General features: G+C 48.4%; 1 protein-coding gene across 18 annotated transcripts in view; it reads right to left on the reverse strand.

Moving 5' to 3' along the window:
- Positions 1–14,211, reverse strand: part of GRAMD1B (GRAM domain containing 1B) — a 110,824-nt gene that overhangs the window by 12,212 nt on the left and 84,401 nt on the right. For 10 of the 18 annotated variants that reach the window (XM_040652143.2, XM_025143355.3, XM_040652140.2 and 7 more), the window contains 11 exons: positions 8,976–9,060; positions 7,968–8,071; positions 7,717–7,812; positions 7,147–7,227; positions 5,183–5,298; positions 4,540–4,753; positions 3,690–3,879; positions 3,173–3,316; positions 2,158–2,276; positions 759–901; positions 9–112 (listed from right to left, as the gene is read on the reverse strand). In XM_040652143.2, the coding sequence (XP_040508077.1) occupies positions 9–112; positions 759–901; positions 2,158–2,276; positions 3,173–3,316; positions 3,690–3,879; positions 4,540–4,753; positions 5,183–5,298; positions 7,147–7,227; positions 7,717–7,812; positions 7,968–8,071; positions 8,976–9,060 (1,396 nt within the window). Of the gene's footprint in view, positions 1–8; positions 113–758; positions 902–2,157; positions 2,277–3,172; positions 3,317–3,689; positions 3,880–4,539; positions 4,754–5,182; positions 5,299–7,146; positions 7,228–7,716; positions 7,813–7,967; positions 8,072–8,975; positions 9,061–10,681; positions 11,534–14,211 lie in introns of those variants that run through there. The other 8 variants (XM_015298155.4, XM_040652146.2, XM_040652145.2 and 5 more) reach the window with 2 other exon arrangements.

Here is a 14,211-nt window from a genome sequence, read left to right on the forward strand (position 1 = left end):
ACCCTTACCTAAATGACGGAAATAATCTTCTAGGCCACTCCAGAAATTCTTCTCAATGAAGGATTTTACCAGCCCCCAAGGCTGCTTTCTGTAACGTAACTCTGTGGAAACCCTGCGAGAAGAAGGGGAAGTCACTCTTTTCTTTCCAGAGGTTACACTGATTCCCAGTCCTCTGTCACTGTATGTACACAAACCAATCATGCCCACGCTTCTCTCTGCAATGGTTTCTGCCCTTCGTGTTTCCACATCAGAAGCACCACATGAGAAGTCCTTCCAAAAGCAGAGGCAGGAAGGCCTCAAGAAAGCTCCCCTTGAGAGGACTCCCAACACCCCTGGCCATGTGCAGGCAGACATTTAGATTACTTATCAGAGTGAAACACAAACCCTAGAGCTTTTCCTAATACCAAATTCCTCTGCTTGTCCTGCAAGGTGCTTTGCAGAGGCACAGCCTGCAAGTACGTCCTACTGCTTAGTGTGTTCTGTTTGCTGTGTATGGCAACTGATCCTGCAAACAACTGCTTCAAAGAATGAAGTCTGCAGATCTTCTCCCTGACCCAACCATAAGTCCTCTGCAACAACTGTACTGTGCTGCCACAATAGGCAGCTGCTCCATGCTAACTCTCTGTGACAGGAGTTTCCTGGCAACGAAGACACAAGGCTCAGTTCTCCCCCTCCCTCCTAACACACCAGAAGAAGCACTCCCACCCAAAGGTGACTTTTGGTTGTCAGTAAAGCTGTTCATCCCACCAGAAGTGTACCTGAGTCGGCTTTTGTTTCTGGCAACACGAGTCAATGTGTAGCGGTTAATGGTGTAGAAATAATCATGGTAGGGGACGTCGTGAGTTAGCACCTCTGCATCTATGACATAGCACTCGCTTTCTTGGCTGGCTTTGTACATTGTCTGCATAAAAGACAGCATGCAAGGCAACTATTAGTCTGGTTAGAACATGGCTTTGATAGATAGGCACCTTCACCAGCACTTTACAAATACAGCTCCGTGACAAATAGAAGACCATGCCCATGCCCAAGCCCCATCCAGCATTTTGCATCTGATACGCAGCTCTCTGCCACGAGGACTGGTTCTGAGGGGGACCTTTGCAGGTGTTCTCTCTTCTCACTTCACTAATATCTGGCAGCAACTTGATCTAAAAGGAGAGCTGACCCTGCTTTGAGCAGAGGTCCTTCAAATCTGAACACTGTCAGAACACAGCAGTTTGTTTAACTGTTTCTGATCTGTTTCTTTATTTGTCTCCAAAAAAATCTCACGGGGAGAACAGACACAGTAACTGCAGACCCATACATACAACTGTGGCTTTTTTTATAGACTCTTCCCACTTACCTCTGTGGTGAGGACACAGCAAAGTGCACCTCTGTGGTTGGTACCACATTCAGAATAAAACAGCCCATGTCCTTGCTTGCCTGGCAGTGTGCCCTTTGCCCATCACCTTGTCCTCTCCATTCTCTTACCTTCCCTGCACACAGTCCTTGCTTCTGCACAGCACACTTCTTCCCACCCTTGCAAGGTGGGATTCTCCTTCCCTGAAGCATACTGCTGAGCCACCCCCATCTTTTCTTGCTTCCCCCTTAATATTCCCTCAAGCTAACTTACAGCTGTTACCCTTGGCCACTTGAACACACCTCTGGACACAGGTGGAGGTTTTTAATCTCTGCAGCTACAGCACCTACTGGATACAGGTAGCCCAACTCTTCTAACACACTGCAGATGCTCCCATTCTTTATTTCATTTTTTACCTTTTAGAATAGCCATCTAATTGTCCTCACCACTAAAAAGCCTGACAGCTCTATGGAGAGCTGTGAGACAGACGAGCTGATAGTATGTGAGTGTCCTGTGCTGGCAGCTCCAAAACCACCACGACAGGCAACAGACACAGATGTTAGAATGTGCTGCTTGGTGACCATCTGATCTGCTTTTGCTGGGAATGTAACAGTCCTCTCCTTGCAGCACAAACCAGTGCGAGCTTAAGATCAGCTCTTCACATTTGCAGTGATACCAGGTAGCAAGTTAATACAAGAAAAATGTGTAAAGGAAAACGGATAGGGAGAATGCAAACGTGCGAAGCAACATGCCTGAGGCAAGAAAGGAAATCACAGATCTGTTTGTACAAAGCATTACACCAATGCTGCACTTTCACATACCTGTGTCTCAGTGACAGTGGCAGTTTTGGGAGCCAGAGGGTTGGTGAGGGTAATGGTATACAAGATCACTCTGGTTTGATTGCCATTTTCTTCCTTCTTCCAGGGGTGAAAGATAATATCTGAGAGGAGAAAACAATATTCCATCAAAGTAATTGAAAGGGATGCCAAGTCAGTTCCCGAGGAAAAGGCACACTCAAATAACCAAGCTCAGGAGGGTATCTCCTTCCCCCTGTAGAGCTCAGCTGCAGAAGCACTGGAGCTCAAGTAAGTGCGTAGGAAAGGTCTCCTGTACTAAATGTGATCACTGCAGGGACAAGGTGCATCCTCTCCCAAGATTAGACGGGGATATTTCTGCCTGGAGCTGCTTTCAAGTGGCTTTGCCCTGAGCTTGCAGAGTCCTGCAAGTCTGCTCATCAGAGGGCTAAGCAGAGCAGCTGCAGAAAGAGCCTCACTGCAGCACAGCTTCAGATTTAGACACCCACAAGGAACCAGAAGTGTGAGGAATACTTTCCCCTCCTGCAGTGCAGGGAGAAGGGGTAGGCTGGAGTTGTCGCTCCTTTTGCAACCTAGAGTTACAGGGAAAGGAGGACTGCAGTGTGCCAAGGAATGCTTCTCCATCATCAACTACACAGTCTGTGCCAGTGCCTGGTGTGGAGCTAGAAGAGCTTTTTTGTTGAATATTAGGCTTTGAACATACGATCAGCCCTTAAATGATAGGAAAAAATAACACAGATAAAGAATGTGATTCAACCATAAACCTCCACGTGGCTCTTAGACAATAAACCCACAGTACCAAACGAGCCGGGTTCCACTTGCTTTTGATTGCCATCCATACACATTACAGCAGCCCCAAAGACCTCACAGCATTTCCCAATGCCTCTATCAGCAGCCACGTTGTGCCTTCAAGGCATGTGCTCAAGGGCTGCACGCTAAGACCTTGCTTCTGTGCAGGCATCTGCAGCTCGCAGGGAACACAGCCCCTGTCAGCAGCTGGGCTTTGCCAGCAGCAGCTTACCGGAGAACCGGCGCTGTTCCATGAAGTCCCTCTGGAACTGGGAGTCGGTGAAAAGCAAGTCATACAGTTTGTCCACACTGAAGTTGAACACTTCGTTCACATACTGACGGCCGTTCAAGTCCTCGTAAAATGCCTGGACTTCACCTGTGGGGAAACAGGCCCGCAAGCCCCACCTTCATCCTCTGTGCCAGCATCACAAGCTGTGCTTTTACAGTGCCAGGACAGTGCCTTATAGGAATAGAATTACTTTTATCCCTTCTCCTCCACCAATCCCAGGACAACAGCAGGACCATCAGGAGGGGTAATTACCTATATGGCAATTTTTAGGGACATTCTTCCAAACAACCCTCCCCTCCCACCCATCCCCCCCATAATAATTTCCTGCAGTCCAGACCAAGAATTCTTTGCATCTGGACCTTAAGGTCCAGAAAATGAATTCAGTATTTGCTATCCCAGTCCCTCCCTGGAAGAGAGGGAGGAAAAGCAGAACGGAACACTGATGGCCTGCCCTGCGTACCTTCATCGTGGGTCTCAGACGAGTCGCTGAGCTCAGTGGGAATGTCCTCATTGTCATTGAAGTCCAGGGAAGGGGAGTTCACAGGGGCAATGATCTCTATCTTCTCTCCCATGATATTTGCAATGCCAAGGTCTTTTTCCACGGGACTCTCTGCTACCGCCTCCTCCTCTTCTGGTAGCACCCCATCAAACTGCAGTGAGGACAGATGCACAATGAGGGCACGACCAGCAACTGGAAAGCAGGGATTATTTCTAAAAACTATTCATATCTGCATATTCTTCATATTCATATATTATCACACCTTGGAACATTTGGCCTCTACGTGTCTGGAAATTAAATAATGGAAAGGTGGGAAGTTACCACGTGGTATCTGTGAAGCACACGGGTGCATTAGACCACATCTGCTCAAAAAAGCACACATCATTCAAGCTTGGGATATACACAGGGCTTTTCATTTGTTCAGACAAGTGCACAAACAATAGTGTTTGTGCCCCAGGGAAGTACTAGACCAGCTAGGAAAATCTGAGTTCAGGTTAGAGTTAAACAAGGTGCACTCTGCCACAGTGCCAACAAAGGTGCCCACCACTTCCTTGCGAAACACTGCAGGCAGAGGAAGAATTATAATGCCTTTATCTCCAATTCTCCATTTCTTTTAACCTAAAACTCTAAGTGGGGAAACAGCCCTACTGCTGGGAGTCCGATGTATAGCTTTTAGGTCAGGCATAGCTGGCTTACATCCCCTCAGGCAAATGCCATGACCTCCAAAATGATGCCACGAGGACTGTGGTTGCCAGTGAAATCCCAGAAAAAAGGATGAGTGATGCCACTGCAATGGAGGAAGACCACTTACCGAGGCTGGTGCTTCACTGCTCCCTGTGGATGTCAGTGTGCTGGCAGTTACTGATTTCTTTGGCAGCTGAGGGCTAGCTTCTGGCTTGGCCTCCATGCTGCTTTTTGAGGAGCTGTCATTGACTTCATTCTCTTCCACGGGGATTTCTTCACAGTAGCTGAGACGCCACAGAGAACACAGGTTTTTATGTTTACACCTCTCAGTACAGCTACAACTGGACACACAGAGCAAGTAAGAATATTTCTGTGCAGTTTCTAGTCTGGTTGGAAGCAGAAATGGCTCAGAGCAGGGGAGATCAACCCCGAACTATTCAAGTGTTTATACACAGACTGGCAAGCATCAGCACTCTCTGACCATGCAACATGCTGACTAGCCCCGTGAATGGGACACTCTGGCACATTTACAGGATCACTCATCTTACTCAGCAAATAGAGAAGCAACTATTTCAGCTCCTACCGGTTTCCAGGAGGGATTGGTACACTTTCAGCTTTTTAGCCATTACACACTTACTGCCAAAGAAATCTTTGGCCAGAACCCAAAACCTCTCAGCAGGGACAAATGACATATGAAATACTGAAGGACTTTTGCTCTCCTGAAGCCATCCTTCCTTTGTCACAAACAGATACCATTCCCCCTCTCTCACCCCATTGTGTTGAAGTCATCATCAGGAGGCACGTAGTCTTCATCATCGCTGGTCAGACCCAGCTCATTCCCATAACACTGGTGGACAAAGTGCCAGAGCTCCTTTGGACAGAGAGGCTAAAAGAGGGAGCAGAGATTAGGGTACACTTTCAACCGAAACAACTAAACCATAATGAAAACACCACACATACACCGGGACTCACACTGCCAAGTGCTAATTTAGCACTGTCTAAACAATTTCCGTGTGTGACTTCTGTTGTAGGTAATGGAAGTGAACAGCACTGAGGATTGGGATGCCCTTTTTCCCCAGCACAAAGCTACAACCAGAACAACACAAGTAATGTGTTTCCCTGCTACTACAATGCTATGCATGTAACCATGCAAGCAGTAAAACTGTGCTTTCCTCCACATGCATTCTCCCCACCTCTTCTGCTCCGTTTCATGTCTCCTGCCATACCAAGCCCCAGTGCATTAGGAGCTTTCCTTCCCTCCAAGTCTGTTTAAATGAAAGCCATCTGAAAGCTACAGAAACCAGGAAAACTATCTACAAGAGAATCAAGGAGAAACGTTTTCTGCTGCAGTTTAAAATCAAGAGAAGTTGCTACTGGGAACAGCTTACACATATCTTGAGTTAAGAAGAGAAAGTGAGTTTAGAAGACCATTCACAACAGCCCAACTTTTCAGGGATGCGGGTCAGCTGACTGCCATATGAGTGCATTCTGGAGCTCAAGAAATGAGGCAGAACTCATGATTTAAGTATGTGGGACATGGATGAAAGGAAACAGATTTTCATGTGTGAGAAATGTATGACCAATGACAAAGATTTCTTGGTAATGGTGGAAAATGACCCTGGGGGACTTTTTCAGAATTGCTGGCTTGAACTTCTTCCCACAGCTACTGTGAATAGCAAGGCAGGAAATCTTTAAGCTAGTTCCTAAAAGTGGCCCTCAAAACTAAGAAAAAAGACTCAAATGAGGAATTTTTATCCAGAATGAATACCTAATTCTGTTTTAACTTCTTTTCACATACACTCTCTATAATTCACATGTCCTATCAAGAAAGCCACACTTGGCTCTGTCACTCCCTTTCCTGCTAGGCACAGATCCTACACACGGATAAAGCACTCTCTAAGTGTTTCCTGCCCTGATCATTCCATATCTCAGTTCCCATTTGCTATGACTTTGAAACCAAGGGCACTAAATTTTGTTATGATCTTCCGAAGGCTGATTAAGTTACAGCATATGGTAGCAACACAAGCTGCCTGTTGCAAAGCGATCCCTTTGCACACTAAATACTACCCCAACCTCAGGACAGGGCATTCTGGTACACGATAACTTCAGACTTCCAGAATGGTATGAACTTAAGCCCAAACATCTCCAAATGCTGGCAACCCTGTAAGATCAGCTCATGAGTCTTAGGCCTGCAGCAAAGCCAGAAATACTCAATGGACAGTGGAACAGATACTCAGACCAAATATAGTATATACAGTGACTATAGCACAGCAGGTGCATTTCTCCACTTTATTTTAAAATCCAACCTACTGAGCCTTTACTCAGTGTACTCCACACCATTCTCATTCTAACTGGGGATGCCCTCTACACTTCTGAAGCACAGCCATACTAAGAGCACTGTCTGTGTACTGAGCTGTCTGTGTTACAATTTAACTGCTTTCTTCTGGGCTGTAATTTGTATTACAGACCAGAAAAAATCTCCTCCCCGAGACTTCCACACCTCAGCAGAGTCAGAGGGACACCCACTGCATGTGCAAGACATGTCTGTAAGCAGAATTCCATGCAAAAAGAGATATTTGCACCCACAGCAATGTCGCTGCTCCTTCTAAACACATGTGCTTATTGCCACTATGTCTTTTTTATGTATACCCATTAGTCCCAGGAATTGTGTTTCTGCATAAATTCCCCACCTGCCTTTCATCCCACCCCAACACGGAGGTGCTGGCCTCAATACCTTGTCAAGGAGAGCGTTCTGCCAGAGTCTGAACATCATCATGTACGTCCTGTCTCGAGCCCCAAAGGAAGTAAAAAAGTGCTGAATGGGAAGAGATGGAAAGAAAAATCAGTTCAGAAAAGGCCCACAAAAAGATGAAGAAAAACATCTCTTTGGATCACTTTTCGGAGGCAGTGCACAGAAGGACTGAGCAAGCCATCCAGCACTGCTGCTCAGTTCTTGGGACAGATAAAAGTCCACAGAGCCTGCATGGCATGGCTGAGTGCCTCTCGACCAACAGAGCTGGCTGGAGCACAGAAAGAGCTCCATCAGCTAAGGAATACTGTATAACCCAGCTCTACTTCCTCGACACTCCACATAGGAGCTACACACATGAATTCCAGACTCAGCTGAAGCCCAGGGTCTGCAGAAGCTCTGCACCCAGCCCTCTTCCATTCATACTTTCTCCCATGCCCCATGAACCACCAGCAGTCCACTCAGAAAACTCCCATGGAGGTGGTGCCAACTCCATTCCCCTGCCCCTGACACCCAGAAAGTGTGGCCCCAGAGGTGGAGGCTTCCAGGAGGTACCTTTTCAGTGTCAGTGCAAACTTGGATGGCATTAGGAATGAGCCGTGCTGTTTTTTCCTTGGTCATCGAGCAGATATCCTTCAAGCGAACTGTCAGCTACAGTCAGAGCCATGCAGAAAGGGGAAGGCAGAAAAAGAAAGCAGGTAATGAGAGACACCGGTGAGAAGGACGACGGAAAGAGTGCTTTTAAAGTTGTCAGCAAATATACTGACGTACAACACGTGCTCAGTGTGCCAGTCAGAGGGCCTTACCAGCGTCTCCCAGCGGAAGATGTTGCTGTAAAAGCAGATCCAGTTTTCAGAGAGGTAGAGGCGGCCCTGCAGGAGAATGTCTCTTTGTAGCGCACATGAGTAATCTGCAGGTGAACAACAGATGATAATTAAGGAGCACTGAGATGCAGTGAGGAGGCAGGACAGCCTAAATGTGAGGATAAGCAGCAGCACCAAGGGAAGTTACTCAACATAATTCTGCAGAAAGTCAACGCAAAGCCAGAAGGAACCGGGCCACAGCTGCTGCTCTGTCCACTGGGTTACAACAGCAGCATGCCACAGACAATCTCTCTTAGTGACAGACTACCTTGCCCCATTAGTTGGCCATTTGGTAGCATTTTATGAGGTATTTCTAGATTTTAACATGGGTTTTCCTTCTTACCTTCTAGTATCGTTGCTTGTTTCTCTCCCAGTTTAAGCCTCCTAAACAATTTCTAGTCCTCTGCTACTATCTGCATATTTGAGCAGTACAGGACATGGTATGAGATCACCAGTTACATAAGATACAAGAACAGATGCGATGCAGCGGGCAGTCACTAATCAACTGCAGGGCCAAAGCCTAAATGCAGTTAGGGAAGGCAGTCGTGTGTGAGTAGGGAGCACTGGGGATGTACAAAGGAGTTCAAACAAAAGGGAAGTTCAGCAGTCTGCACATTGAGACACACAACCCTGACTAGTGGAGGAAAGAGCTCAGACACTAACAGTGAGATCTGGGGAGCACTATGGAGGAGAACATCCTCAAACCATAAGGAGACAGCGCTGTAGCTGATAGCAACCAGCTTTGCTTTCCCTGAGGCAAAACAAATGACACTCATTGGCAAGAGTGAGGAGAGGAGATTGCCTATGGACAGGAGACAACAGGCTTGCTCCCTGGTGGCAGCCTCTTAGGAGAGGGAAATGCTGCATGTACATGTGCTGCTTCACCCCTAAAACCACAAAAACCACAGGCCTGCACAAAAAAAGAGCACTGCACAAAGGGACTGTCCTTACCTACGATGAGGCGCTCCGTGTCGGGAAGATGTTTGAAGAGTTTCCTGAAATCTTCATTCCGTTGTTTGTACGTCGGACTCAATACCTGCAAATAACAGAGCGCCTGTTAAAGAGAGGGGCAGGCATGAGTGTGGAGAAACGGAGTGGGAAAACAGGAACACCTTGATAAGGAGGAGGGGGATCGGATGCACTTACAAAGCATGAGGCCAGGAGCTCCCATCACAGCAGACACGCAGATGGGAGGATGTGGGAATCATTGCATTAAGTGAGAGGAAGAGGAGAACCTGACTTGGAAGAGTAAGTACAGCACAGAAGGCCTATACTTTTGTCTGCAATGCAGAACTGCACGGGAGCCGTGACTGCAGGGGAAATCCCTTTTCCTGCCATCATACACTGTCCAAGGTACGATACATGCTCCGTTTGCAATGCATCAACTAGCTACCAATCCCAGGAACAGCAGAGCAACCCCAGACAATAGGTGCTTAAGTACAGCTGCAGCCCTGACACAGGAGCTTGAGCAACCAATGTCCACAAGAGCTCCAGAGGAACGCAGTCATTCCCTTTCCCCTCCCCACCAAGTGCTTCACCTGGCAGTCAGCAAACCCACTGCTACCTGCTGGCAGAATGGGAACGTGGTTGCAGAAGAGGTTTGTGAGGGGACTCGACCATGTTTTCCACTTATTCTGCAGACCTCGTGGAAGGCACCAAAGGAGGCTGTGCTGCTGGCTGTGGGGACATCAGGAGCTGGCTTCTCTCTGACTTTACTGAACATTAATGCAACTCTGTCCTGGGCCTACAGTTCTAACCAAAGACCACCTCCTAACGCCATGCACACGCTGTCAGCAGCTCAGAATAGCCAGAACATCATCTGCAGGCAGAGCTGACTGAAATAGAGGCAGGTGCAATTTCAGGAGGCCTGAGTATCTCACCCAATCTCTCGTGCTTTCTTCCACAAACATAGGGATGGCAGAGCAACCTGGGGTACCCTCCCTTTCCTCTCAGCAATCCTTTCCTACCTCCTGCAGCTGCAAAATACAGTCCTCCCAAGGCAGAATGGTGGGCACACATCTGAGGTCTCCACCAAATCTGTCTGATTATAGAAGATTCTGTTTGAGAAAAGGAGGAAAGAGGGCACACATAGGGGTGGGGGAAATACAAAGATTGCTCAGCACTACCCTCTCAAAAGCGTCAAATGCTGTCGAAGCCAAGAAAGAAGCACAGAATCCCACTCATAAACAGCATTCCCTCTTCCACACACCAATTCAATCAACTAGAGACAGTATTTTTTTAACATTGTCTTAGTAGTTCAGACACATGCTCCAGCCCTGTGGGCCCAAAGGCTTTGCTTCTGAATAAAACCTACAACCCAGCAATTGACAGAAAGACCATTTCACTTACCAAACCTCTAGCCTGAATATCTGGAAAAGACCTTGGACAGAGATGGGCTCCACCAAGAGCTTAAACCCAAGATTTCCTGGGACAGGCAGAGAGGATGTGCAAAGCAGGTGGGAATAAGACTATAATCAGCCCTGAGCTTTGGGTTCACTGCATTATAGCAACCAGACTTAGCAGCATGGTCTCCATAAGGAGGGGTGCTCCACTCCCTCTCCCACAGTCTGGGATGTTCCGACCTGTCCAAAGCCTGTAGACACTTCTGCTTAGCACTAGAACTTCTGTTACAAACACTTCAGTTTAGAGACACTCACAGCTGGAACTTCATCTGATCCATGGCTGAGAACCTCTTGGGGTAAGTCGGCAAGCCCCTCCAGGTCCCACTGCAGATACAGGAGTTCTTGATCCAGTATGGGATGCCAGAGAGCCCCGCACTCCAGCAAGGAATCCATGGTGCTCCCTCAGCACCTGCACAGCTCCCCGTCTTCTCAGTCAAACTCTGCTTTTCCTGTTCCTGCTGTCACCACTTCTTGTTTAGATTCAATGTCCAAAGAGATTCGGCAGCTTGGCAGGAGTTTACGTGCCTTCCCCTGCTTTCCTACTCACATTCAGGTCATCTGCCCCAGTGGCCTCTGCAGATCTGAGAGAGGACTCCTCCTCCAGAAGACTTCAAAAAAGAGGCTCATGAGGATAAGTGTGCTGGCAGGCAATGCTTGAGCTCCTCTCTTCCAGTCTCACCGACCTGTGGCTGGGGGTATCCCCTGAAGAAGGGCTGCAAGTGTGCCGACAGCCCGAGCAGCTCTGTGCAATGCCTTGTCTGCAGCCTCAGAGCCAGCCCCGATGGCCAGCACTGCCAGAGCTGGTAACTAAAATAGTTCCAATTGCCAGCACCCTGCCAGCCCAGCTGTATTCACAGACCTAGCTGCAGTTCCAGGACTAATCGGGACGGTCAGCAGCTCAGAGACTTCAGCTGGTTGTTTGTTTGGTTTTTTTTCCCCTTTGAAACCAGAAAGGCAGTTATTCTTCAGTGCCCACCGCAGGCTCTCCTCTCCTGTCCTTCTCTGCTCTGCAAAGCAGCTTCAGTCTCTGCTAAGGTTTCTGATGGAAGGAGCGGGTGGGGAGATACCGAAACCACTCGCACATGCTTTAAGTTACTGTGGCTGGGTAACTGTGTGGGCCAATGCCCTGCAGTAACCCAGGCTCAGCCCTGCCTCCCAGCAGATGTTTCCTGTAATGGAAAGTTGCTGGACTGAGCGTGCTGGGGGAGGCGTGGGGGGGTGAGGGGGGCCGGGGTAAGGAAAGACCAGCTTGCAGAACATAGCCATGATGAAATTGGCTATCTGAGATCCACACAGTTAGGACTTCAGGGCTCAGCTACTCCTGCGTGTATTTCTGAGCCCCTCCAAAAGCATGGGTCTGGTTTGGTGTCACTTCATCAGCTGGGTCACTTTGGGAAGGAAGAGCAAGAGCTCCTTTGGGCACCAGCAATGAACTCCCTGCAGGTCTCCAGAGGACTGCTGGAGCACAGCTCCCTGTACCCCTCTGCCCCTCATCTCCACCCTGTCCATCTCTTTGCTCAGGCACAGAAACACAAAGGAAAAGTCCACACCAGCACTGCTCAGCTGCAATGCTGTCTGTGGAAACAAGACACGAGAATAATGAAGAAACAGTCTCATTCTCCCAAATAAGCTGTGCACACAGCTGTCTCCAAGCAAACCAACAAAGCCTCTAGAAAGCCACAGTTTCACTGCAGGGCCAGCAAGTGCAGGCTGCCCATATGGACAGGGAGAAGCACCAAGCTGCTTGGGTGCACCACGGCAGCACTGCTGGGGCCTCTCACCATTAGAAGGGCACATCCACCAGCCACCCCAAGACACAGAGAGAGCAAAGTGATTTCTGCAGCCTAAAGAGGATGAGGTATCAGCACTGCAGACAACCATGAGCTATCTGCTCTGTTGTACTGGGTGTCCCTTTTTTGCTGCAAACGACTTCTGGGATTACGTCTAGAAAACCCCTCTGATTACACCACCCACCATCCCCGTGCCAGATCTGAATGGCATCAGCAATCGGATGAGCTAACCTGGAGGTGGGGACAGCAAACATTAACTCTTCTGCAAACAGAAAGAGACGGGACAGGATGGCACCACGAAGGGTGGAGAGGAGGCTCAGGGGAGGAAAGGGGAGAACGGGGCCCAGGGTCACATCTTGCTGATAATACACTGAGAAATACGTGGGAAATCTAAAGCAGCCACTGCTGGGGGATGGGACAGCACAGGGAAGTTTGACAGTGCAAGAACTGAGAAAGAAATGGTCTTGGTACAGCATGCGGCACAGAAAGCAGGTGGCATGAGACAGGGAGAAGAGGGGAGAGGAAAACCTTCACTGATCTGCATGACTGATGGATTTGCACCTAACTTTTTAAGGAAGATTTACACTGCTTCTGGACAGAACAGAAACATGACTGGAAAGGCCAGGATACCCACTGTGCTTGTGAGAGAGTTCCAACCCCAGTGACAGCGGGGCTGCTGTGCTGATAAATGCCAGCAGGGAAACCGACCACCTGTCCCACAGCTTTTCTTCTCAATCTGGTCTGTTCTCTGGGGCCTTTTTTCTTCTTTGCCTTTTTCTTTCCTTTAAAAGTGACTGAACAACACAGGGAGAAGCTTCAGAGTAACCACTGGCAGCTTGTGGTTAAGAAGTGAGTTTGAATCCATCACCCCACGAGCTCGCACCACAAGTTCATTCCAACTCAGAGCTGTGGCCACTGTGATCAACACACCTAACATCATGGCAAGGCTGGAGGGAATGGCCTGCAAAAATACCTGAAGGACAGCCAGTGAGTTAGCAGTGCTCCAGGAACAGCTGGACACACAGCTATGGAACCCAGAAGCTGACAGACAGCACCTTGCTAACTCATTCACCATCAAGGTCTGGATTTCTGCACTAAATCCTGCTGATAAGATCGCTGTTTCTAGTCAGACTCAGGCTTCCACCTGCTGGGTAGCCTTTTCTGATGTCTTACCTAAAATACTGTTTGCTTTTCTTTCCAGCAGCTGAGGATTCCCCCTCACTCTGGTATCTATAAGGTCTCCAACAGGGTGCTGCTTTAAAGACAGCACGCCAAGCCCACCAAAGGCTCATTTCTTACTCTGTTCAGCCCTGTGATGATCTGACGTAGTTACAGACGGACTGCACAATCCCAGGAAGGTCAGCTCTTCACAACACCACACTGAGGCCTCTCCCTCTGCCCGGCTGCTTCTCCTGCTGCCATTCCTTCCCTGTGCTCCAGAAGGCTTTCTGCCTCTCTCAGCTTGTGTCCCTGCTTGTTGCAATCCTCGGTGCAGACTGTGCTCTCCCAAAGACAACTTTTCAGACTTACTATTTAAGAACAGCTAAAAGAGGCAGTCAGTGTCTTCACACTGTAATTTTCCCACTCAGTGCTCTGGGATGGTCCTGGACATGGGTGGAGAGGGTGAGACTCAGGTCAGTTATAGGGAGAAGCTGTAAGAAGACGTATAGGGAAGCCTGGTTGCAAAAGAGAAGGCAGGTGAAAGGGCTGGAAGTAGATAAACACAAAAGAAAGGAGTACAGACTAGGACTGGCCTTGAGTTCTAAACATCAAACTGCAAACAAACCTCATGGACATATATACAAATCTCCCATCTTCCCCAGCATCAACTGTTTAACTCTCACAGCCATCTCAGGCTCTTTTCTGGGAATGCTCTCTGCTAACTCCAGAGCTGGGAGCAGAGATGGGAACCTACAGAAGCAACTTTTGCTATCAAGAGGCAGACGTGAAACCCAAGCGCTCCTCTTCCCTCAAAGCCCAGCAAGAGAAGGACAA

This window comes from Gallus gallus, chromosome 24 (genome assembly GCF_016699485.2).
Source record: "Gallus gallus isolate bGalGal1 chromosome 24, bGalGal1.mat.broiler.GRCg7b, whole genome shotgun sequence".
In the NCBI taxonomy this organism is placed as follows: domain Eukaryota; kingdom Metazoa; phylum Chordata; class Aves; order Galliformes; family Phasianidae; genus Gallus; species Gallus gallus.